The sequence below is a fragment of the Drosophila suzukii genome, chromosome 2R, assembly GCF_043229965.1.
Source record: "Drosophila suzukii chromosome 2R, CBGP_Dsuzu_IsoJpt1.0, whole genome shotgun sequence".
Lineage (NCBI taxonomy): Eukaryota > Metazoa > Arthropoda > Insecta > Diptera > Drosophilidae > Drosophila > Drosophila suzukii.
In genome coordinates this window covers 18,871,841-18,896,070 of record NC_092081.1, presented here as the reverse complement: position 1 = coordinate 18,896,070, position 24,230 = coordinate 18,871,841, and the positions used below count along the sequence as shown (strand labels likewise).

The 24,230-nt window shown below is 41.5% G+C and overlaps 7 protein-coding genes and 1 long non-coding RNA gene across 9 annotated transcripts; 4 read left to right on the top strand and 4 right to left on the bottom strand.

The window, feature by feature from the left end:
* Positions 1-94: 94 nt before the first annotated feature.
* Positions 95-1,549, bottom strand: LOC108008218 (Ionotropic receptor 60d). Its single transcript, XM_017072008.4, has one exon. It carries the CDS (start codon positions 1,532-1,534, stop codon positions 95-97), a length of 1,440 nt encoding a protein of 479 aa, XP_016927497.3. The 5' UTR covers positions 1,535-1,549.
* A 582-nt stretch (positions 1,550-2,131) lies between these two features.
* LOC108008217 (uncharacterized) lies at positions 2,132-3,872 on the bottom strand. The gene has a single exon (XM_017072007.4). It carries the CDS (start codon positions 3,866-3,868, stop codon positions 2,132-2,134), a length of 1,737 nt encoding a protein of 578 aa, XP_016927496.2. The 5' UTR covers positions 3,869-3,872.
* Positions 3,873-4,194: 322 nt separating this feature from the next.
* On the bottom strand, positions 4,195-5,962 carry LOC108008216 (uncharacterized). Its single transcript, XM_017072006.2, has one exon. It carries the CDS (start codon positions 5,932-5,934, stop codon positions 4,195-4,197), a length of 1,740 nt encoding a protein of 579 aa, XP_016927495.2. The 5' UTR covers positions 5,935-5,962.
* Positions 5,963-6,445: 483 nt separating this feature from the next.
* On the top strand, positions 6,446-9,911 carry LOC108008215 (uncharacterized). Its single transcript, XM_065863824.2, has 5 exons — positions 6,446-6,552; positions 6,607-7,024; positions 7,078-7,186; positions 7,563-8,451; positions 8,517-9,911. The coding sequence occupies exons 1-5, from the start codon at positions 6,511-6,513 to the stop codon at positions 9,909-9,911; spliced, it is 2,853 nt and encodes a 950-aa protein (XP_065719896.2). The 5' UTR covers positions 6,446-6,510.
* Positions 9,912-10,673: 762 nt separating this feature from the next.
* Letm1 (Leucine zipper and EF-hand containing transmembrane protein 1) lies at positions 10,674-16,985 on the top strand. Of its 2 annotated transcripts, none has more exons than XM_070994596.1 (5): positions 10,674-10,694; positions 11,130-11,449; positions 13,207-15,524; positions 15,583-15,879; positions 15,940-16,985. In XM_070994596.1, the coding sequence occupies exons 2-5, from the start codon at positions 11,377-11,379 to the stop codon at positions 16,300-16,302; spliced, it is 3,051 nt and encodes a 1,016-aa protein (XP_070850697.1). In that variant the 5' UTR covers positions 10,674-10,694; positions 11,130-11,376; the 3' UTR covers positions 16,303-16,985. The 2 variants fall into 2 exon arrangements, with proteins under 2 accessions (XP_070850697.1, XP_016929765.2); XM_017074276.4 differs by lacking the exon at positions 10,674-10,694 and adding an exon at positions 10,721-10,742.
* Positions 16,986-19,371: 2,386 nt separating this feature from the next.
* LOC139352510 (uncharacterized) lies at positions 19,372-19,987 on the top strand. Its single transcript, XR_011603721.1, has 3 exons — positions 19,372-19,488; positions 19,557-19,709; positions 19,768-19,987. It is a non-coding gene; the product is annotated as an uncharacterized lncRNA (long non-coding RNA).
* Positions 19,988-20,059: 72 nt separating this feature from the next.
* Positions 20,060-20,915, bottom strand: LOC108008835 (uncharacterized). Its single transcript, XM_017072741.4, has one exon. It carries the CDS (start codon positions 20,829-20,831, stop codon positions 20,127-20,129), a length of 705 nt encoding a protein of 234 aa, XP_016928230.3. The 5' UTR covers positions 20,832-20,915; the 3' UTR covers positions 20,060-20,126.
* Positions 20,916-23,177: 2,262 nt separating this feature from the next.
* LOC108008214 (melanization protease 1) lies at positions 23,178-24,230 on the top strand. The gene is made up of 4 exons (XM_017072003.4): positions 23,178-23,400; positions 23,466-23,511; positions 23,566-23,720; positions 23,777-24,230. The coding sequence occupies exons 1-4, from the start codon at positions 23,178-23,180 to the stop codon at positions 24,172-24,174; spliced, it is 822 nt and encodes a 273-aa protein (XP_016927492.2). The 3' UTR covers positions 24,175-24,230.

The window sequence follows — 24,230 nt, the reverse complement described above, 5'->3', positions numbered from 1 at the left end:
TAGCCATAAACCCTTGAAATTGACAGAACGATTAGCATTTATTTGTGGTTAATAAGTTGATATATTATAAATTCATTTGGAGTGGGGCCTTCTTTTAATGCCACCTGTAGTAACGAAGCTCCCAGAGAAACACCAGAAAACTTAAGACAGTTCCTCCCAAAAAGGTCAGCCATACACACAAAAAGTCCTGCCATTTGAGATCGCAATACACCTCAACATCATCTTCTATGTAGGAGATCTGTCGCAGTACCACAAGTTCGTTAAAGGTGTTTCTAAACCAAAATTTATACAGTCCGGTAGCGTGAGTTAAATCTCTGTAACGAAGGAGGGACTTGTAGAAAATTGAGTTCCTTGGCAGGTGCAATGCCAAAATTATAAATGGCTTGAAAACCAACTCCTTGGATCGGCGAAATATGGGTCGACGAAGTCTAACTTGAGAGTGCATCAGAATTGGCCATAAGGTGTAGGTCACAGGATAGGCATAAGACTGATCCATCGAGATGCGTTTTATCTGAAAATCCGTCGAGTTCGTCATCTGGAATATATCGCTGTGGGTATCCACAAACTTTGACCCCATTGTGAAGGCTAGGTAATTCAACTCAGATGGTGTAATAAGGATTTTAAGCTTCCGGCTGCGAATTTGATCCCAGCCCTGGATTTTCTCATTCGTCGGTGGATGAACAAGCCAGGTCTCCAAATTGGCCAAATAAAAGTTGCTGAAAAAGAAACCATTCAGCAGGATCATCCAATAAATACACATCAGTTTGGGGGATAGTCTTCGGGGTAGGATAAATGGCTGTGCCAGGAATCCTCGCAAAACTTTATCTCCGACGAAGCAGCATCGCCAGCTGGGACTCAAGCCCGATTCCACCCGATGGGCATTACTTAGCACTAAAGCTATCAGGAACGCAAGAGGTATTAGTCTACTTAGAGGTAATTCAATATAGAAACGATTTCGGCCACGGGGGCTTTCCATGGGTACCATCAGGAACCAGCTGGATACCTCCACAGGAATGTTAGTTTTGCTTGAGTCAATGGTAAGATCATCAATACCCAGCGGAAAATCGACGTGTTTCATCTCCGAGAGCTTGGTAATATTCGACAAATGCCTCATACCCTCTTCTGGTACTAGATCCCAGCAAATGTGAAGAGTTGCATTCATGGTGTTAGCATAGTTCCGGATGAAGGCGTTGAGATATCCACCCAACTGGCGAATTCCATCGGCATCTCGGTAGACCACAGTTCGAGGGATTATGTTGTCAGGTAGTGCCATTAAGGTATATCCCCCCATATCCTCGAGTTGAGGTTCAAAGTATCGTCGAATTTCCATTACATTTCGTTTTATAACGGCAAGTTTTGGAAATGCCTTGAAGCTGTAGATATACCCTCTGTTCGATCCCTTAAATGCCAACACATTCAGCATACTTTCATTTAAGCACTGCTGGAATAGTTTATGAATGTGGCTATCTGAAGACCCGAATAGTATGGTGGGTGTATCTCGCATATCTTCAAGATTACTATACAGTGCCTTCATTACATCTTTTTCAGTTTTTTCCAAGCAAACCAGTACCAGTATATTTGAGTTGAAAGCATCTTTTAGATACACATTGTAATTTGCATTGAAGTTTAGAATGGAAAACTCTTCTTGAAAGTCTTCTAGATTCCAGCACGTGTTACCTTGAGTTAAAAGAAGTATTGTATTGTAATGAAGCTCTTTCTCAAGGGTCTTTAAAAGGTTATTCAAAAACACACTTTGTGTTTCGACTGAACTTATTAATATAAAATATAAAGCCAGACGCATTTTCAAGACGACTACTCAAAGCGGATTTGTATGAAAAACTGTAACCCTACAAAACATTTGCTTAGTTATGGTTAGCATGATAAAATCTGGTATAAGTCAGTAAGGCAATAAGAATCTAACAATCTATAAAAACTGAAATGTCACACTTTTTAATTGCAAATGCATTTCTTTATTTCCCAAGCAGAAAAAAATGTCAGCACCAACTTGTTATTCACAGATAAATATTTCTGTTTTCGAGGAAACTTTAGAACAATCAGTTTACTTAAGAGGTAAACAATTATTTTGTATTTATACATAGTATTAAAGTTGATACAATTTAACAAGATTGTTTTATTTTTGTTTATGTTTCAAAAGCCACCTTTGGTATCCAATCTCGCCAAGGAACACTAGGAAACTTGTGATAGTTCCCCCCACAAAGCCAAGCCATACAAAGTGGAAATCCTGCCACTTCAGATCAAAATAGGCCTCATGGTCCATATCTACTGCATACGATATTTTGCCGAGGGCAACCAATTCGTTAAAGCTTTGTCTGAACCAAAAATGATAAAGTCCGCTCTCATGAGTTTGTAAACTATATCGGTTGAGAGACTGGTGAAATACCGAGTTGTTAGGCAGTGTCATAGCCATAATAATAAAGGGTAGAATCACTATATCTTTGGAACGGCGGAAGATGGGTCGACGTAACCTAAGTTGTGCCTGTTCCAAAAGTGGCCACAAGGTGAAAGTCACTGGATATGCAAAAGATTGATCCATAGAGATGCGCCTCCTCTGAAAATCCGCCGAGTCGGTGATCCGAAATAAATCGTTGCGGGCCTCTACAAACTCCCTGCCCAAGGTGGTCTCCAAGAAATCCAGATCCGAAGGGATTGTGAGGATATACAGCTTCCTGCGACGCATTTGCTCAAAGTCTGTTATTCGATCTAGAGTCGGCGGATGGACGAGCCAAGTCGTGAGGTAGACAATACAAAAATTGCTCACAAAGAACCCGTTCAGCAGGAGCAACAAATAAATTAACATCAGTTTGGGAGACAGTCTTTTGGGTAGGATAAATGGCTGTGCCAGGGTTCCTCTCAGGACTTTATTTCCCACCAAGTACCATCGCCAACTCGGACCTAAGCCCACTTCCAACCGATGGGCATTGCTGAGCACCATTGCTACCAGTAACATTAAAGGTACTAGCCTGTACAAACCAAAACTTAAGTAGAAACGAGCTCGAGGAAGGGCGGGTTCCATGGGCAGCATCAGGAACCAGCTGGAGACCTCCATGAAAATGTTCTGTTTTAATATCCTTTGGTCGAGACCATCAAAGCCCAGAGGAAAGTCCCAAAGTCTGTTCTCCGAGAGTGTAATATTATCCAACGAAGGGATTATACCGTCCTCCGGAACTAGGTCCCAGCAAATTTCAAGAGTGGCGTTTATGGTGCTCACATAGTTTCGTATGAAGTGACTGAGATATCCGCCCAACTGGCGATTTCCATCGGCATTTCGGTAGGTCACAGTTCTTGGCATTATGTTGTCGGGTAATGTCTTAATGGTATACCCCCCGAGATCCTGCAGCTGTGGCTCAAAGTACCGTTGAGTTTCTGGTAAGCTGCGTTTTACAACGCGAAATGTCGGAAATGCCTGGAAGCTGTAGATGAACTCTCTGTTTGAGCCTTTAAATGCCAAAACATTGAGCATGTTTTCACTGAAACACTCCAGGAATAAATTTCGTATGTGATGAACCGAAGATCCAAATAGTATGGTGGCGGTGTCTCGCATATCTTGAAGATTACTAAACAGTGCCTTTATTGTGGCTATCTCATTTTTCTTCAAACAAGCAAGTACTAGTATATTTGAACTGAAAGCATCTTTGAGATACACACTTTGCTTTGCATTGAAGTTTAGGATGGGAACCTTACTTTGTAAGTTTGTAAGCATCGGACACGAATCCCTTGGAGGGTAAATTTCGAAAAGAAAAATAGTCCTATAATGCAGCTCATCCTCAAGAGATTTAAGCATACTATTCAAAGTAAAATTATTTGCTTTTACCAAACTGGTTAATATAAAATAAAAAGCTAACCGCATTTTGACGTGACCTGTTTAAAACGGGTTGGTAAAATGAACTGCCACTTGGTTGGACTTTTCCCTAGAGTCATGACGATAAAATCTGTTGGCTGCACAAGCAAAACTGTCAAGCACTAACAATTAATTGTCACTTTTTTTAATAGTGTCAAGTGTCAAGTTCCAAGGAGAACCGGCATATGTGGGTGGTTTATCTAATTAATGTACCCATAGATAAACATTTTTAAAGAAAGCCTTAAATTATTAATAAATTCAATCAATCTTTAGTTTTTTTAAAGGATATACATTTATTATTTATAGTTGGGAAGGTTTTTAAAATAACAAAACTATTAAAGTGATGTTTTGTTTAAGTGCCATCTGTGGTATTTAATTTCACCAAGAAAGACTAAGAAACTTATGATACTTCCCACCAGGAAGGCCAGCCATACAAAGCTGTAATCGTGCCAATCGAAGTCCCGGTAGGACTCAAGGTTGTCATCTATTTTGTAATTGATTTTCCGCAGGTCAAGTAACTCATTGAAGCTCCGTTTGAACCAATACTCATACAATCCGCTCTGATAAGTGAGTGATTTATAGCGATTTAATGATTTGTAAAATATGGAATTGTGTGGCAAGGGCATGGACATGATCAATAGATGTATGATCTCTATATCCCTGGATCGTCGGAATGCGGGTTTCAGGAGTCTGGTCTGTGCATGCTTCAAAAGTGGCCACAAGGTCTCGGTCACAGGATAGGCATAAGACGGATCCATAGATAGTCGCATGTCTTGGAACTCCACCGAGTTGGTTAGTTCGAAAATATCACTATACTCATCTGTAAATTCCTTGCCTAGGGCCTTCTTCAAGGTATCAAATTCGGAAGGGACAATTAGGAGCCTCAGATTCAAGCTGCGCATTTGTTCCCAGGTGCGGACAGGATGAGCCAATGGTGGATCTACCAACCACGTTTCGAGATTGGCTGTGTAAAAGTTGCTAACAAAGAATCCACTCAGCAGAAGTAACCAATAAATGAGCATTAGTTTGGGGGAGAGTGCTGTGGGTAGGATAATCGGCTGTGCCAGGATTCCTCGCAGGACTTTATCTCCCACGAAGCAGCATCGCCAGCTGGGACTCAAGCCCACTTCAATTCGGTGGGCATTGCCCAGCACTACAGCCAAAAGTAACATCAATGGTATTATCCTCTCCCAACCCAGTTTGTTCAAGAAACATGATCGAACCCAATAGGGTTCCATGGGCAGCATCACGAACCAGCTAGAAACCTCCATATGAACGTTTTGTTTGGTCGTCCCATGCTCAATGCCATGAATACCCAGCGGAAAGTCCACGTTGTAAGTTTCCGAGAGACTGATTACTTTCGTCAACTCTTTCATGCCATCTTCCGGAACTAGATCCCAGCAGATTTTGAGAGTAGCATTAATGGTGCTCACATAGTTCCGTATAAAGGGGTAAAGATATCCAGCCAACTGGCGATTTCCATCGGGATTCCTGTAGACCACTGTTCGAGGTATTACATTATCGGGTAGTGCACTGAGGGTATAGCCGCCCAAATCAGTAAGATGTCCCTCAAAATATATAGCAGTTTCCTTTACACTTCTTTTGATTAACTGAAATCTTGGGAATGGTTGGAAGCTGTAAATAAACTCAGTTTCTAAACCTTTGAAAGCCACCACATTAAGCATTTTCTTTTTTTGGCACTCCACGAATATATCCCTAATTTCGAAATCCGAACGCACGAATAATATAGTGGGAGTATCGCGCATATCTTCCAGATTTTCATAGAGAGCCAGCATGGTGTTTTCTTCGTTTTCGTTCAAGCAAACTAGTGCCAGCATATTTGTATTGAATTTATCTTTTAGATACAAGCTTTGATTTGAATTGAGATTCAGGATGGGCATCTGGTTTTGAATGTCTTTCTGTTTCCAACACGAATTAATTTCAGTCGAACTTTCTAAAAGAAGAATCGTTTCAAAGCGAAGCTCGACTTTAAGAGATTTTAAAATGTATTTTAAGGAAGCGCAGTGTGTGTCTACCAAACCGATGGTAACTATTAAGTACAACGTTAGCCTCATTCTCAAGTTGTCTGCTTCATAGGGAAGGATAAAATAAACTGTAACTTGGTGGAAAAATATTGCTAGGGTTAGGGTAATTAAACAATCAGAACATGTGAACAATGGCAATTCAAAGGTCATTGCTTTTAATTGGATCTGGGTATCAACATAAAAAGCATTAATGGTATGTTTGGCTTACCCGAAACAAAAAGACTTAGAATAATAGTTAACCATAAAAAATATTACAAATTTAAAAAGAAACCATGTTTCAAATACTCTTTTAATAAACGCCAAGTCTGCACTTTGTTCTTAACTTTACTAAAAAATTGTTTAAGGGTGTTTACAATAAATAAAGATATGCATTAATTTTCTGAATTGTTAAGTTTTTGACCTTAGAACTAAATAATTCAAAAATATATGTATGGGCGCCAATAAGCAATCGATACCGACTGATCGTGATTACAGTGCCATATTAATACATTGTGCAGCACTGAAATTTTTATGACGACGCGTTTTCCAACACACTAAGACGCCCATTTGAAAAAGAATGTTAAACTTGGCGTCCCATATTGTTTACTACTCAATTATTAGCTGAAAATGGATTTCTTTACGGCCATTTCGACGATTGGCGATACCCGAGTAAGTACGCAGGTTTAAATGTGTGTGTTCCCAATTAGTAATATAGAAAATCAGGCGGTAGCCAAGGAATTCGCCTATGCCTTCATGCAAGCCCTGATCTCTGACCCTGAAAATTGGATTGTAAGGGTCTCTCACCAGTTTGTGGGTCACTGCTTTAGAGCTCTTAACCTGAATTTCCAAGTGAGCATTGAGGAATTTAATCAGACACAGGATCATCCGTATCTCGATCATAACCCCAACTATATCTTTGATCCTCCACCGAATTTAATGGAAAGACTGGATGAGTTCCTGGTTCAGCTGCCTCGGATGTTGGCCCAAATTGCAGACCATCTGGCCAAGAAGGGGAACAGAGATCAGAAACATCCATTATCCTCCTATTTGAAGCTCGTCGTAAAGTGGATCAAAGTGGTGGACGCCGTAGGTGGCGACCTGGAACTCAACCAATTCCTGTGCGAACCGCTTGCCAGACTGTGTAGGTTATCCATATTGCCTAAAAGATAGTCACCGATCCTAAACCTTCCGTAGCTTTCAGCTTTCTGGGCGGACTGGCCAAATTACTGCCCGACTATGAGGACTTCCCAGGTCTAAAGGAGATTTGCGTATCACTCGCCGTGGGTGTTCGATATGGAGTATTGTAAGTTCATAATCTATTTAAAACCAAAATCGGTTGTGTTTCTTACATCAATCCGTCTTGGATTAGAAGAAATATTAGAATAGAATATTGGATTAGAAGAAATATTATGGGAGCAGACCTAATGCCTCATTTAAGGTCTTACATATATGTATTTAACAAAACTAATCATAGTATAAATACATTAACTCTTAATGATCGGAATGCTATTTTTTTATAATTTACCTACCTAGAACACATAAAGTAATTTAATTTACTACCTAAAATATGTTAAACAATAGTTTTCCAACAAAAATTGCAATCTAAAACTTCAAATCATTAATTAATAAGCAACAATCGTTAGAATCCACCTATTTTAATGGGTTTTTATATTTTATAGCTACCAGGATACCTGCCCAGTGATTGTCCCGCCCATGCTGCAAATTTTCCAACAGCACTACGAATTCTTCTGTGGCGCGGAAAAGTCTGCCTTGGACTTTGTCTACACTATCCTAAGCGTTGTGATGACCGAGAACGAAAGCTATATCATGGCCTATGAGTTCTTGGATTCGGTGCTCAAGCTGTTTAAATCGAGGGAGCAAAGAGAGTACCTGCAATCCTTCTCGAACGAGCTGATAACAGGCAAGTATGTGATCCTGCAATTTGACACCCTCGAGAAGAGCCAGTCCAAACACTTGCTTTTGGCCACTTTGAGGTATTTGATGACTCTTCAAAGATATTTAGACAGCACAGAGGGCTTCCCCATGCGATTCCTTGAGGTCCTACTGCAACTTGTCCTCAGAAAGCAGGCGACTTGTGTGGTGGTTGCTTCTATGGCGGCCAAGGTATACATAGCCCTGGCAAAGCGCCAGTCCCAGATTGAGGATTGGGACGTGGGACAGCACGTCCTGGAAACCTACATCAAGAACCCCTCATCTCCCCGAGCAAGTGTGAGCTACCCGCAATTCCGAGCTGAACTCAAGCGCTATTTGGATACCATTAATGAACACTTTGAAGAGCTTATGGATTTCAGGTTCTTCTGTAGACTGCTCTGCGCTGCAAATGTTCGGATGGAGTTGAGTCTTATTGCAGCCCAATCGGCGAGCATTCTCTTTGAACTTCGCATGGCGGAGTACTCTGACCCAGAGGTTCGGCACCAGGTCGATGAATTCTTGTGCGCCTGGCCGCATTTTCTGCATACCTCATTTACGCAAAGTGGAGCTCGACCCATTCTCCTTGGCATCTATGGTATGATCGATTTTGACGCTATTGCGGAGTGTAATGTTACTGTAAGCTTAAAGAAATTAAACATGATATTAAGATATCTTAAATTAATCATAATATATCTATGTAGTTGCTTATAAAGTTGGAGGATTGCTGTCTAAACAGTTTCTTAGACGACTACACCCTTACTGAGTCGGAGATCTATGACCTCTACTGGAATATGTCGCGCTCTGCGGATGTAACTGGGAATATTCTGTTACACTCCACAGCGGCAAGAGATTTACGAGAAAGGATTGTTAGCTTGCAGGACGATTTGAACACCGTCGATGCTTCTTCACCGGAGGTCCCTATAAGTAATGAGCTTTTGGAGGAATATGCCAATAATATTCGTCGCCTGCATGCGATGCTGATGGCCAACAAACTACGCCCACGTCATGTTAACAATCTATACGAAACTCTTGCCAAATTTGTGCTGGAAAGACCTACACAAAATGAGAACATAACTCTCTATGGATCGGAGAGCTTGGCTGCCATGCTGGTACTGATGCACAACAATCTAAGGAATCCGAACCACGAGGTGACCACCAGGATATGCGGCTTAGCCCAACAGCTAAAGGATTTTTGCACTACTGAACTGTCCAACGACAGACTGGACTTGAAGCGGGCAAAGTTCATGTTCTGCTCGGTGCTTATACTGCAAATCTATCAGCTACCCAATTCGAACCTGGATACTGCTGCTCTCGACACTATTATTGAGTTACTGGCCTCACCACCAAAAGATGTACAACCTGTAGATGATCTACCAGCCAATGAATATGTTTCCGATATGTACTTCATGTTTCGTCACCTCATCAAAGCGGCGGAAATCTTACTTCCCAGTAATCGGATGTGGAAGATCCTAGTTCAATGTAAGGCGTCTGTACCAGCAATGAGGTACCTGGATCTCGAGATTGAAAAGCTAATAGGTGCCATCATGGAGTTTCGTATTGACATTTACATTAATTGTCTGCCGATTATACAGTTGCACTTATACAACGAGTCCAAAGCCAAGAAGAAGGCTTCTGTTGCTCTAACTGCCCACGTTCAGCTCATCGATAGGAACTGCGCAGTTTTGGACGCCTGGCTGATGCGTTACATCATCTTTAGGGATACGCTCAATCTTTTGATTAAGAACATGCGCTTTCGACGATCAGAGGTGTCCGCCTCAAGAAATATTCTGTTCCCGCTGCAGCATGTCCTGACCCTCGTATCCGATCTGCATCTCCACGAAGAACACTTCAAAAGCATATCTAACCAGATGCGCAGTTTAGAGGTGGAGGCAGTTGGAACCCAAGAGAAGGCCGAAATGGAGAGTTTTAGAACGGAGATAAGTATATATTTATATAAGGTCCAAGATGATGATGAAGGAAAACTCACAGCCCTGCCACCGGGACCACTTAACTTTTGGCAGCACAACGCTCTACAAGATTTAAGCGGCCCAGCTAAACCACAGGTTCCCCAAATACTCATAACATCACATGAATAATAATGAAAATTCTCACAGAGCTAATTTATTACTAACTTTTAATGTTAATTTTACCCGAATAACTGAATCGATTATGCATAGATAGAAATTTATTATTTATCATTTTAACTGAACAATTTTAACCTTTAACTAAAATATCTTTAATTTGTGATTATTGAAAATTGTACTATTTATCTACTGCGACGAATTTTAATCTTTTACCAACTAAAATATGTATTGTGCAGAATTTCAATATTGTAATGTATTATTTATTTTACCTAAACCATTGTAAGCTCTAACAAAAGTATCTTTTGTGTGATTATTGATTATTTTGCTATTGATTAACTGTGACAAATTTAAATTTATACCAGTTTCATTTATATTATAATGAATTAACATAATGTATAATTTGTGTATAATCTCTTATTGTCACTATGTTTAATGCTATCCAAAACCAGACAAAACAAATTAATACCTGGCTATTATTGTGTATTTTACCATAATAACATGTAGCCTAGCATCAGTATCTTTTATTTGTCATTATTGATTATATTACTATTGATTAACTATGTGGAATTTGAATACTTTTGTTTTAATAAACCAGATAATATATTAGTTGTTAATAATTAATATGTTGTATAATTAATAATCATTCTTATAATTTGGACATAGTGACGAAGCGCTCCAGCATACATATAATTTGATTTTGAAAAATTCAAATCGGGAGTCCCCCTAATACCTACCCAACTGCACGGTATTTTTTAGCACTCGCAGAACGGTCACACCTAAGGCAACGTGAAAAAAGTGAGAAAACAGAGGGTTTAGTTTAGTTTTTATTATTAACCAGCCACGGTAGGAGTGACAAATGGATTATACATATATAGACTGCTTGAAGAGCACGCTACAGTCAACGTCTAAATTAAAGGCCTGATTTAACCGGTTGTCAGCTGCACGAAATGCGAAAATAATTCGAAATTTGTTGCTGTAGTTGTGTAATTTGATTTGAGAAAGAGTGCTAAGCAAAAACAATGCGGATCGCGCGATATTGCGGCGATGACGTAGCTGATGCGTGTGTGTGTGTGTGTGTGTGTGTGTGTGTGCGCGCCTGTGTGTGTGCTGTCTAACTTTTCCGTTTTAGACATCAAAACAACTTGTGATTTAATCAATTTATTGAGTTTTTAACCAAATCCACAGTAGGCTAACAGCAGAAATCCCCCCTTTTATTTACTTTTTCATTAGAAGAGAATCGTGGAAAGGAACCGTTACATTGCGCCAACGAAAGAGAAGGAGAGCGATAAGCGACAGCAAACAAAAACAAAAGAGGAAAGGGGGAGAAAGGAATCAGAAAAGCGACAGAGAAACCAAAGATACACAATCCACAGACAGTTTTGTCGGAAATTCAAAATTACAATTGAAAATTCTTTGGATTCGGATTGGCAGCCGAGCCGAGCCCCACCCCCCACCGCCCCCGCACGCAGTCGTCGCCATGAACGCCCTGCTACGTCACAAGGGACGCAACCTGCGAACGAGTCATTTGGCCCAGAATGTCTACAAGCGATGTAAGTTGGCCAAAACAAAAGCTTAGCGAAAAATCCCACAAAACTTTCCATTGATTTTGCCCGTTTGCTTGTGTGTGTGCGCCCCTTATCCAGTATTTTGTTTTGACTGCACTTTCGCTGGAAGGGAACAGCTGACTGGCTGGGAACTACGACGTGCGCTGGAAATTTCCCCAAGGAAATTCTATTGTTTTGGATATAAGCAGTGGCGTAGCAGGGAAATATTTTTAGGGGACTTGAATATTTTTGTTTTGAACCCCATATAATCCGAAATTTCATTGATTCTTAAAGTCTTTAACCGGTTTCCTATCCTCAAAGCCCTCTTCATGATCCGTCACTGGTAGCTTATTGTTTTTAACGTTTCGTTGACTAGCAATCTTATCTCTTGGCTTATATGTATGGCTTATTATTTGTCATTATGTATAACTTTTATAATTATTCCCACATACTTGATTATGAATTTTGAAGTCTACTTGCTATAAGAACTCATTTTCTTGTGTTTTTCTAAAAAGCAACTAACCTGTTTAGGATATTATCAGCGGATTTAGCCTATTTCTAACCAAATCTTGTAGAGCAAACTGACAAATTCTACTTGTCACTCACAAATTTGGCATTATTTGCGCTATAATTTTAGATTTTTTTCGAAATATCCTAACAAGGCACAGGTGCCAAAGACAGGTACCCGAAAAGAGCAGACAAGGGGGCACCTGCGGAAAAGTACAGTCACAGTTCAGTGCAGAGTATATTATTTAGACCTGAAAACAGGTCTGAAATAATTTAAGAGACCCGAAAAGAGGTCAGAAATCGCCTTCACTTTCTCCACCGCAGTTCCTTTTTCTGGTTCCCTCTTTCTTCACTCATTTACCTTGAGCAACTGCCAAGAATCGGAAAATCAAGTGGGAGAGGAAAAAAGGAAAAGTGCGCTGTAAACAATTGCACTCGGCGCACATTTCTGAATGTTTGCTAAATCGTTTATTTATAGAGATAGAGGCTTCGCAGTGTTTGTGCGAATTTCGGTCTGCTTTGTGATTTATGTAAGCTCCACTCCAGGTGCTAATTTGTCTCCCCAGTCGCCTGCGATCTTTGCCTTTTCTACTATCAACCATCAGCTCTACTCCAAATCCCAACAAAAATCCCTAATCAGGGGGTAAAACGCTTATCAACCTTGTATTGTTTTTTTTGTTCGTTGTGATTAATAATTTATTGTGTGCTTTTATTTTTCTTCTTTGTTCACCCTTTTTCGCCGGCTGTTCAAGATTGTTGAACTGATTTCAGTTTCATAGAGAGAAAGAAAAGGTGTTTCGGAAAAGCCTTCCGTCATGCTATTGTTGCATTCATACTTACTACAGAACTAGTTCATTGAACTAAAAGATGATTTCTGAATTTGATTTTAACAATTATTGTTTTTTTTAATATGTAACCCCTTTTAACAAATTTTAAAGAATACGGGATATCAGGGGATCAGAGATGAATAAAACAAACTCTTAGGATGACATAGAAAAAGAAAGGATAACACCTCTAAAGAATTCGCGGCTAGAAGAAAAACATGTATAGATTTTTCAATAACTGCGAATTCTACAGATTGTGTAAAATAATTTAAGTTTGTATTAAAGTCTTAAAATCGCAACAAAATTATTTAAAATAAAACCCACTGTAGGGATCCTCATCGGTATACACAGTTAATTGCAAGTTTACTACAAAGCAAAATTCTGAAAAATTTGTTCTTATACTTATCACCGTTTTTCGAACTCTTTTTGCAGATATTAAATCGAGCTGTTGCGCGTGTAGCTCGACTAACTTCACAGATGGACCCGCCACAGTGGAAGAGCGGCCCCGGAGATCCTCGTCCACTTCGGCGCTAGAGATTAGCAGATCGCTGGGCGCCCAACGGAGATTCCAGCCACACGCCAGCTACGGATACCACTATTCTGGTCATGGATTCAGGCATCTGCACGCCAGCCGGTCTATGTGGGAGACGTCCAGCTCAAAGATCGACGTGACCGTCAAGAAGCTGAAGAACCAGCAGAAGGAGAAGGTCGAGGAGATCATGAAGGAGGTGGCCAATGGTCAGGCGGCGGCGGCGGCAGCGGGTGGTAGCAGTGCAGCTACCGCCTCTGCCTCCGCAGAGAAGGGTCAAAACGCTAGCGCAACGACCGGATCCACAACGGCGACTGCTTCGACGACATCTTTGGCCCAAACTGCGGACAAGACCGTGGCCAAGCCAAAGAAGTCGCTCGGCACACGTATTTGGGACGAGGTGGTGCACTATTACCACGGCTTTCGGCTGCTCTCCATCGATGTGGCCATCTGCTCGAAGCTCCTTTGGAGGGTGCTCAACGGCAAGACGCTCACGCGGCGCGAGAACAAGCAGCTGCAGCGGACCACCTCGGATCTGTTCCGACTGATTCCCTTCTCGGTGTTCATTATTGTGCCCTTCATGGAGCTGCTGCTGCCGTTGTTTATCAAATTCTTCCCCGGCATGCTGCCCTCCACGTTCCAGACATCAACCGATCGGCAGGAGAAGCTGCGCCAGTCCCTGGGCGTCCGCCTCGAGGTGGCCAAGTTCCTGCAGCAGACCCTCGATCAGATGCCCGTCCAGCACAAGGAGCACAGCAGCGAGGAGGCCAAGCAGTTCGAGGTCTTTTTCACCAAGATCCGCAATCCCACTGAGGCCGTAAGCAATGATGATATTATCAAGTTCGCCAAGCGATTTGACGACGAGATCACCCTGGACTCCCTTTCCCGGGAGCAACTGGCGGCACTTTGCCGGGTCCTCGAGCTTAACACAATCGGCACCTCCACGCTGCTGCGTTTCCAGCTGCGGCTGAAGCTGCGATCCCTGGCCACCGATGACCGGGTGATTGCCCGCGAGGGAGTCGACTCCCTGGACCTTTTAGAGCTGCAGCAGGCGTGCAAGGCACGTGGAATGCGGGCCTATGGACTCACTGAAGAGCGTCTTCGTTTCCAGTTAAAGGAGTGGATCGATCTCTCGCTAAACGAGCAGGTGCCGCCTACGCTGCTGCTCCTCTCGAGGACCATGCTCATTTCCGACGACAGCATCACCACCGACAAGCTCAAGGAGACGATGCGCGTGCTGCCGGATGCAGTGGGTGCCCACACACGTCACGCCATTGGCGAGAGCGAGGGCAAGGTGGACAACAAGACCAAGATCGAGATCATCAAGGAAGAGGAGCGGAAGATTCGCGAGGAACGCGAGGAGGAGCACGAGGAAACCATCGCCAAGCGATCGGCCATCAAGGAGGAGATTCCCGCTCCCTATGTGTTTGCCGAGAAGCTTACCAAAAATATTTTGGACCGCAAGGAGCCGGCCTCGGTGTCCGAGACGGACAAGGGCATTTCCTCTACTGATGTCCAACTGCTGTCCGACGCCCTGAAGACCCTCTCATCCGATAAACAGCTCGTGGTAGAGAAGGAAACAATCAAGGAACTGAAGGAGGAGCTGGCCGACTACAAGGAGGATGTGGAGGAACTGCGTGAAGTGCGACAGGTGGTCAAGGAACCAGTGCGTGAGAGTAGGGCTGCCAAGATGCTTTACAACCGGGTCAACAAGATGATCTCCCAGCTGGATAATGTGCTTAACGATCTGGAGACAAGGCAGAACCAGATCAAGCAGGCGGAGTCCACCGATTTCGTGGCCCCCAGCCCCGCTGTCGAGCCACAGCAGATGGTGCAGATCGACGAACTGGTCTCCACCATCAAGCGAATGAAGGAGGCCTCCGATGAGGAGAGATTTAAGGTTGTTGGAGATCTGCTGGTCAAACTCGATGCGGACAAGGATGGTCTGCTTTCGGTGCAAGAGATCACCAAGGCGGTGCAGAGCATCGACAGCGAGGCCACTAACATCGACAAGAAGCAGCTGGAGGAGTTCACCGAGCTCCTGTCCAAGCAGGCGACCAGGAAGCGCAACGAGGAGATGCTGCGCATCGACGATCTAATGAAGAACATAAAGGTGCTGAAGGAAACCAGCGACGAGGCGCGACTCAAGCACATCGAAGCTGTCCTGGAAAAGTTTGATGCCGACAAAGATGGCGTGGTAACAGTCAACGATATTCGCAAGGTAAAAATATTATTTATTATTTGAAAACTATACTAAACCCATAATGTGTTCTTTACAGGTCATGGAGTCCATTGGTCGTGACAATATTAAGCTGAGCGAGAAGGCCATTGAGGAGCTCATCAGTCTGCTTGACAAGGAGCAAGTGCTGCAGGCAGAGCAAAAGATTGAAAAGGCCATTGCTAAGAGCATGAAAGAGGCTGAGAAACTGAAGTCTGAGGTAGACAAAGTGGATAAGGATTTGGCCAAGCTGGTGAATGATGTCCACGACTCCGCCAAGGAGATTCAGGATATTGCCAACGCATTGCGCGATAAGGAGGAAATAGTGCCCGATAAAGCTAAGGAATTTAAGGCGGAGGTAGGTGTGGTCTAAAATCTTTAAAAATTTGAATTATCAATGGTTTTTGTGCCCTTTCAGCCCGCTTTTAAGGATACGGCCAAAACATTAAAGGACAACGCAAAGAACCTGGACGAAGCGGCGCCAAAGGACACCAAAGCAGATCCCAAATCGCCTACAAAGGCTTCGGGAGGATCGGGACCATCCGGCAAGTCCGGTGGTGGTGCCAGCAGTGGAGGAGCAGGCGGCGTTATTACTGGTGCAGCAACGACGGAATCGGCGATCCGAGAGGCGGCCGAGCGGCAAATGGAGAAGATCCTGCCCTCCACGGACCTTGGCCTGCCGCCCACGATACAAACACCAACGCAACCACCGACGTCCAAGAAGGCAACGGCCACCGCATCGACCCTGTCAACGACGATTACGGCCAAGAAGCTGCTCTGACCGGCCGAGGAGTCCAATAAGTCCAAGGAGGGATCGGCCCAGATAACTTCTAAGCGTGTACCTAAGCCGAAGTGATGTGTGATGGAGTAGGGGCGGAGGAGAGGTGCTGCTCGTGTGTCCCCCCATTTTGTTCCGACTATACAAAGAATTAATTGTTACCACTTAACGTAAACGTAGGGAGAAAATCGAAACGAGAATGCAACTCTGTATTTATCTGAATCCGAGATCCTGGTGCAGGATCTGGAGAGTGTGCTATACTTAATGCGTGGCTGTAGTACGGTATCTTCTCTAAGTAAGGCACAAACCAGAAACTACTAGAAATACATAAGAATATATCACCTAAACCTATGTATCTTGATTTCTAAGTTTTACACACACACAAACCCACAGCTACATCCGCAATATGTGTTATGTACCTCCCATTCACTTGGCCCAAAAAAAACAAAAATATTAGCGAAGCGATTGTGATCATTAAGCGAAATGTTAATTTACGATTTATACCCTTCTTCTATTGATATGTATTTACATCAAGCAAATGAATTAAGACGACCGTTTTTTTTAGGGATTACGAAATGTTGAAGTTGAATTTAAACCACGTGATAGCCCTAAACAATAATGAGTGCTTGAGTTTGCTAAAAGGAATTTGTAAAAGTGTTTCGCAATAAAAGTTAGTATACAAATAATTAACCGAGTGTAGTTTGCGGGGTCAATTTAGCTATTTGTGAAATGATTTTCCATGCTGATGCACAATTTCTATTTGGGCATTATCAACAATTTGCCAGAACTTACGGCTGCTGGAACAGCATTTGGGATTTTTAAATAACTGACTGAGACCGAACAAACCGCATTGATTGCTCAGAATAATATATTTTTGCATTGTTTATTGCCTCGGGAGCGAAATGGTGTTCCACAACCAAGCCAGCCAGCCCCGAAAACGAGAACCCGGTCTTGCCAACTGGCCGGCTGTGATTCGCAATCGACAACCACAGAACCCAAACTTTTACGGCCAAGTTAGTTTGGGCCAACGAGGAGCGGAGGATCGGAGGAGCAGCATCATATCCTGGGCAATAGAAGTAATAAAAATTACCACAAAATGTTCAAAATTTTCATCTTTTGCTGCCCGCTGACCCATAAATTCTCATCATATTCAGCAATGGCCAAGAAAGTGTGGTGGTACTCGTAAAATATTTAGAAATGCCCTCAAATAGTTTGGCCTCTTTGTTCCGGAAAAGCAATTGAATACAATCAAATGAGGAGCTGTCTGATATAAGGATTATTATAAGGATTAGACAACGGAAACGAATCTAAACAGGCTTTAAGAGGAACATTTATTTTTACTCAAAGTTTGCTCGGAATTGAATATGTCTAATTATGATGTGTATACCCCAACATTAATCAATCCCAGTAAATAAGAGGAAAACTTCCGACCGGCCAACAACGAAATCGAAAACAAATAAGCGCAAAAAGCTGCCAAAGAATAAAACGGAAATTTATTTAAAGGTAAATAAAACCGCCAAAACGCGAAACAAGCCAAATAATAATAAACTTCAGCTCCGCTGGGAGGGAATTGTTGTTTGCAATCAGGCAAACCCAACAACCCAACAGCACAACAACTGGGCACCGCAGACAGACCGGATCCGGATCGGAGGACCAGTGGATCCAGAGGGGTTGCAGGATATGGCTAGCTGGACAGGATGGTACAGGATTGGGATGGGGATGGGAATGGGGACGGCCAAGTTCTGCCGAGACACTCTGGTCTGGGCGAAAGTTTGCGCAGCTCAAAGTGCTTCGGATGCAACAATGAAACTCGAAATCTGCCATGAATTGCAGACAATCAGCGACAGAGGACATAAGACAAGCGGACCGGGTGAATTTAAAGTATTTCAGTATTGCAGTATTTCAGTATCGTAGTACCGCAGTACCGCAGTCCTTCGCCCATGGAACGAAGTTAATAAGTTTGAAAGCCAACGCCCCGGAGAATCTCGCGTAAAAATGGCAAAATTATTTGAAGAAATGTTACAAAACAATTAAAAAGTTGCCGACTTTCATGAGTCAATCAAAAGACCGGCAGCCGCAACTAGTTTCTACAACTTTGCCCTCAACTTTGCCCCCCCCCCTTTTAAATGCCAGACAACGAGCATACGCCCCGTTGTACGCTCGTCATATGAGCAGCAGACATCCTAAATGCAATTTGTCCTTGCTGAATAGTATTTTCTGGCCAATCCGTGGCACAACTTGAAAAACTCTGGGCTGCATTTTCGAAAGCGGCAGAACAACAGAAGTTGAAGTCGGGGCAATGTCAGAAAGTCGGGGGCTGTCAGTTGTAGCACTTGGCATCTGCCCCACATATCGTATTATAACTCGGGATGAGCCCCTCGTCGGAGGCGCTGATGCACACCAGATGCAGATGTCCAACTGTATTGCAGCATTTTTTCATTTAATTTGCTCTTCCCAGGAAATTATACATTTTTCTGCCCTTAATAAAGTTTCAATCTCGACTTTTAGACCGAAAATAAACAAAAACTGGGTCACACAACTGGCGCCTTTTACTTCACTTGTGGAAAATGTAATAAAATTCTTAACTTTATAATTATTTGAAATGGCATTTTCTTTATTACCATATAGCCTGTATACTATTCTGCTGCTTATACAACTACATACCATACATACCAAGTAATTTTTGATAAAAATTAAATTGAATTATTAACAGAAAAACTATAATGACTGCTAAAAATTAGGTGGTTTGTAAAAAATCCTTTGGGATTCATTAGCTAAGAGTCCGCGACTTTAAATTTTCGTATATTAAAAGAAGTTTGCATACGTCTTATACACAATCGCTTTTGATTCCCACGATACCCATTTATTTATGAACCGCAAGTAGGTTCTTAAATATTAATGGCTATAAAGGGAATTAGTCAGTGACGTATGCGGAATTCCATTAGGGTCTTTAATAATCATGAAGCATTTACATTTCAAATGTCGAAACTAAGTATGTTCTTGGGGGAATTTGCTTATCGACACATTTTTCTCTGCTGTTCATCTTGAAGCCACTTGGTTCCCATATAAAGACCTTAAATCGGGGAGCCAAGCCCACCGAAAGGCCAGTCGAGTTTAATTGCCCACGGAGCCGGTTCATAGCTCTGTTTTGATTTTTTACTTGTAAAAAGTTTTATTTAAACTTTATAAGTAAGTTATTTTCCTAATAAGTAACTCCTCATCTAATAATTTCCACTTTTATACATATGTATCTATAGTTATGGTATAAGGTGACGATCACATGTATTTCCATGAAGTATTCTCGCAATCACAGTGAAGCTTTTTATAATAAAGATACACTGTGATGGTGAGAATAATTTATGGACTCACAGCTGCTTTGATTTTACGGAACAAAATGTGTTTTCTAACAGGTTAGTTGTTAATTAATTCAAGTGATGTACAAAATGTTTAACTTTTTGTGTATTACAGCGTATATTTCTTCAAAATGGACTACAGACTCTCGGTGCGATTGATGGCCCTGGACATTTCCTCATATGATAACTGATGACGGACAGTTATCATATGTGGAAATTGTCCAGGCCGATCAATCGTGATTTTCTGGGGATCTGCAACTATCCCGACCATCCCGAATTGGATGTCCTAGTGACTGTTTTGTGGATTGACTTGCTTACTTTCTAACATGATAAAGTTGATGTAATATTTTCAAGTTAGTTTTTCTTTAATTAATCCCAAAAGTTTAAATATATTAGTAAAAAGAGTATTACTTTTGATTCAAAGTATTTTATTAACTATAGCTTCCGCGAATAAAAGTTGTACGAAAGGTTATTCTAATCTCGTCGGGGTATTCGTTTCTGGAAGGGATCGGATTCCCGGTGGAACCATCCGTATCGCCAGCTGGTTGCCTCGGGATAGTTGTACTTGTCGTCCGGACTGCGTTCATATCGCCTCTCTAGGTAGGTGCTCCGCTGACCATTCCGCAGCAGTTGAAGTTCCACCGCTGGCACGGATTTCATGGGATAAACAATACTTTGGGCGAATACTGTCTTCTCCAACGGGGACAGATGGTAGTCGAAGACTCCATGCTTGGAGGGACGATAGAGCCGGCTGGTCACGCTATTCGAAGTCCTTAGGGGAATATAGAACTGTTGGGTCTTACTGGAAACAGTACTCCCAGTGCTTCGCGAGGATGGTGGTCTTGAAGTGAGAGCCACCATTGTCTTGGAGTTTGGACTCGGAACGGTTTTTCCCACGGTTTTTGGCTTAACCATAGCTACTTTTATACTTTGTTGTGAATGGCACTTCGGCTTTGATGATATATTTTCCGGTGTCTTCTCGGAAACTTTATTAGCTGATAGATTACCAGAAGCTGAAGAAGTCTTGGCCACATTCTTTGGTTTATCGACTGAAATCAGAGCAACAGAGGACGTCAGCTTTTTGGAATACCCTATATTACTTTGCTTCCCCGGGACTATCCGCTGCATCACCACACTTTGAAATTTTGATGTTACTTGTTTGTTAGGTGATTTAAACATTTCTATAAATGTATGATACCAATAGAAATAACTAATAAATTTAATTGACACTGAAGGAAAAGGGTAAGAAGTGTTGTGAAGTTCTACAATGTTGCTGTAAATCTTTGATCAAGATCTAAACTGTTGCTATTAGTGTTTTATTAAGCTCTAAGTCTAACATTTGAAAATGGCAAATAGAATAAATGTTATAATTTGTATTATAAATTATAGAGAAAAAAGTAAACCATATTACCATAATATCTATTTTGGTCACATTTTAATTCGTAAAATTGGATAGGGTATTGAAACTTCGAAAAATGATGATAAAGCAAGTTCCATAGCCCTTAATCGTCGCTGTGTTATTATGTTATAATATTGTTATTTAGATGTAAAATGCTGCAATTAACTTATTATGGAAACCAGCTCAACATAAATTACTAAGTTTTTGTAATACGATTTTTTAAAATCAAATAAAATTGGTTTTAGATATATTTTATGAATACTTCTTGTATGAACTGACCAGAAAATGTTTACGTGTCATAGATCGCTAAATAATTACCTATAGCATCCACCAACAAAAGTTGCTCGAAAGGTTGACATAATAACAAAGTAAATGTATTTAAACTTACAATTTTTAAAGTATTTATTAACTTTTAAAACGCTTTTACTAGATTGTTATTATAGTGTTCATTTATATCGTAAAGTATTGACCATTTAAGGCCGACTGAAAGCAAACCAAAGAGCACTTTATAACACCTTTCGGCCGGGAAAAAATTATGTCTCTTTTAAGTGCCGGCTTTGATTCTCAATAAATGGTAATCCCCAGCTGAATTTTTATTTTTTTCCCTCGTAACCCGAATTTGTGTTTATTTTCAATTTGTGTGCTAGTGTGAACATATAAAGTGGATTATACAGAGATAAGAGCGCTCTACAGACACATTTCTCTTGCATTTCCCGTGTATTTTTTAGTCTGGCCAAAAGGAAGCCTTGGCCCACACGTTGGCCATAAAAATATCGCAGATATGTCGCCAGACTGTGAAATGTTTATATGCATGGGGTCGCGTCTCGTGGTTGCAGTTGCACCAGGAAACTCTATAAACCCGGGAGAAATCGACAGGTCCTGCCACTCCTCGCACTTAGAACTTTAAGGATATATATATAGTATACACATATATGTGCGGCATTGATTTGGTCTCGTTCCAATTGGCTTGTTTATTTCCGAACCCGAATCTCTGCTGTTTACTTGGTGGCTTCGTTAAAGGTGTTTTTGGTATTGGGTTTATTTTTCGGGGTTTTTTTGGGGTTTGTTTATCCACCTTCACCTGTACTTGCCTCCGGTAGAACTGCATAAATTAGCTGCACATCGGTTTTTATCTTGAATCCCTGAATATATCACTGAAATTTGAAACTTTCGCTGCGATTGCGTTTTCTATTTGACATTTGATACAGTATCGCAGATTGATTTTGGGCCAACTTTGATATGATAGATGGGCGTGGAGTGTCATCGCAATGCACTCGGAACTGAAAAATTGAACGACTTGCAACTTTAATAAGACGAAAGTGCGCGACAGCTGAAGCACTCGCAATTTTCTCGACCCTCGCTGACCATTAGCGGAAAATTCTCTCCACTTTCCACTTCGATTTTAGTCGATTCGCTTCCATTTCCATTTTCTCTCGCCTGCTGCATTTTTCTCCATTTCCCCACCTCCTTAATTTGCACTGCATTTGTCGCCATTTGGCTTTTAGTTAGCCGGGAAATGCGGAAAATGCGGGAAAAGCGCGAAAGGCGGCAAATCGAGGGGCCGAGCAGCTGAGTGATGGAGTTGCAGTTGCACTTTACTGCAATTGGTTGCACTTTATTCGCGGTTGCGTGAGTGGAACTTGGAACTCGCAACTTGGAAATGCAATTGGCAGCGGGCAAGTTAAAACTTCTAAATTACATTATTGCCAACCCCAAAAGCCCCCACAATCATTGCAACATTTTATTTCTAATTAAATTGAACGCCGTCGATATCCGATGTCGAAATCGCTTTTTAAAGGCATTAGGGTATTAGCTATTTTGGAACTGTGTTACAGATAATATACAGAAAAAAATTAATCATCAAAAAAACGTTAAATTTGTATAATTTTTTTATTTTTTTTTAGTTCAATGTCATCCCAAATTAGTTTGATAAGAATGAAGCGAATTATTTAAAGAAGGGCAAAGAGCATAATGAAATGATTTCTTATTTCTATTTTTCTGAATAATTTTGCCTTGTTCTTAGATTGAAAAACCCATGAGTAATTTTTCGAAGACAATAAAAAAGTATACCGCTTGCTATAAAAGATGCTCGCCCTGAGTGCTCAGAATTCAGTCATCGCCTCAAGATGAAGATCGTCATAGCTGGAATCGTGGTGACCGCCTGTCTTTTTTTGGGAGCCCACAAAGGATCGGCGTCCTTGCTAGAAGAAAATTGTGGAACCACAAAGCATCCTTTGAGAGCTCGGCGAGTAGTTGGAGGCAATAAAGCTGAAAGATTCTCGAATCCATGGATGGTGATGGTGTTTGCTGACGACGGTTTCAAATGCGGCGGTTCGCTTATCACCTCTCGTACGTATTTTAATAAATATTTGTATTTAAATTGGTATACTTATAAACGCAATTGATGATTGTAGGCTTCGTTCTGACAACAGCGCAATGCATTTCTGAATTTCCGGCCATGTAAGTGCAGTACTTTTATGTTCCAGTAACATGGCAATTCTTCTTTTCTTTTAGTAAGGTGCGTCTTGGCGTATTCGACAGGGATATCAGCGAACACACTTATGAGGTTAATATCGATCGGAATATTTCTCATCCACAATTCACAAAAAGTGATATGGGTAATTATGACATAGCTCTGCTTCGAATGGCTGAAGAAGTTGAGTTTTCAGGTAATTAATTAAGATGGCAAACCAATTCCCCAAAAACTAAATATCTTTTTTTTCAGACTACATAAGGCCGATCTGTCTGCTCGTCAATCAAAAAGTGGAAAGAATTCATCCAAATTATAAGCTTACCGGCTGGGGTAGTACTGGAGATGAAGGAATCCCCAGAATTCTACACACAACCAATATATTTAATGTCGATCTACACATTTGCAACCAAAAAATGGGCGTGCAAACTGATCAGTCCCATATATGTGCTGGCAGTTTAAGCAGTAATGCTTGTGCGGGGGACGGTGGATCTCCGTTGAGCGTAGAGCTAGATTACGAGGGATCTATCAGACAATTCCAATTAGGTATTGTTAGCTACGGATCCCGTCAATGTACGGGCTTAGATGTTTTCACAAACGTTACGCATTACATCAACTGGATTAAGGATACAATTGGCGCGAACTCTGTTTAAAATAATTGATGATATCGTTAAATAATTAAAATTTTATCAAAGGCACTACTCTACAA

Coding starts and splice junctions, on each gene's coding strand:
- LOC108008217 (XM_017072007.4), bottom strand. CDS start 3,868: ATGCGGTTAGCTTTTTATTTTATATTAACCAGTTTGGTAAAAGCAAAT.
- LOC108008218 (XM_017072008.4), bottom strand. CDS start 1,534: ATGAAGGCACTGTATAGTAATCTTGAAGATATGCGAGATACACCCACC.
- LOC108008215 (XM_065863824.2), top strand. CDS start 6,511: ATGGATTTCTTTACGGCCATTTCGACGATTGGCGATACCCGA. Junction 7,187..7,562: donor GGTGTTCGATATGGAGTATT/GTAAGTTCATAA, acceptor TATATTTTATAG/CTACCAGGATACCTGCCCAG. Junction 8,452..8,516: donor TTGCGGAGTGTAATGTTACT/GTAAGCTTAAAG, acceptor ATATCTATGTAG/TTGCTTATAAAGTTGGAGGA.
- LOC108008216 (XM_017072006.2), bottom strand. CDS start 5,934: ATGAGGCTAACGTTGTACTTAATAGTTACCATCGGTTTGGTAGACACA.
- LOC108008835 (XM_017072741.4), bottom strand. CDS start 20,831: ATGTTTAAATCACCTAACAAACAAGTAACATCAAAATTTCAAAGTGTG.
- Letm1 (XM_070994596.1), top strand. CDS start 11,377: ATGAACGCCCTGCTACGTCACAAGGGACGCAACCTGCGAACGAGTCAT. Junction 11,450..13,206: donor CCAGAATGTCTACAAGCGAT/GTAAGTTGGCCA, acceptor CTCTTTTTGCAG/ATATTAAATCGAGCTGTTGC. Junction 15,880..15,939: donor CTAAGGAATTTAAGGCGGAG/GTAGGTGTGGTC, acceptor GTGCCCTTTCAG/CCCGCTTTTAAGGATACGGC.
- LOC108008214 (XM_017072003.4), top strand. CDS start 23,178: ATGAAGATCGTCATAGCTGGAATCGTGGTGACCGCCTGTCTTTTTTTG. Junction 23,401..23,465: donor CGGTTCGCTTATCACCTCTC/GTACGTATTTTA, acceptor TGATGATTGTAG/GCTTCGTTCTGACAACAGCG. Junction 23,512..23,565: donor ATTTCTGAATTTCCGGCCAT/GTAAGTGCAGTA, acceptor CTTTTCTTTTAG/TAAGGTGCGTCTTGGCGTAT.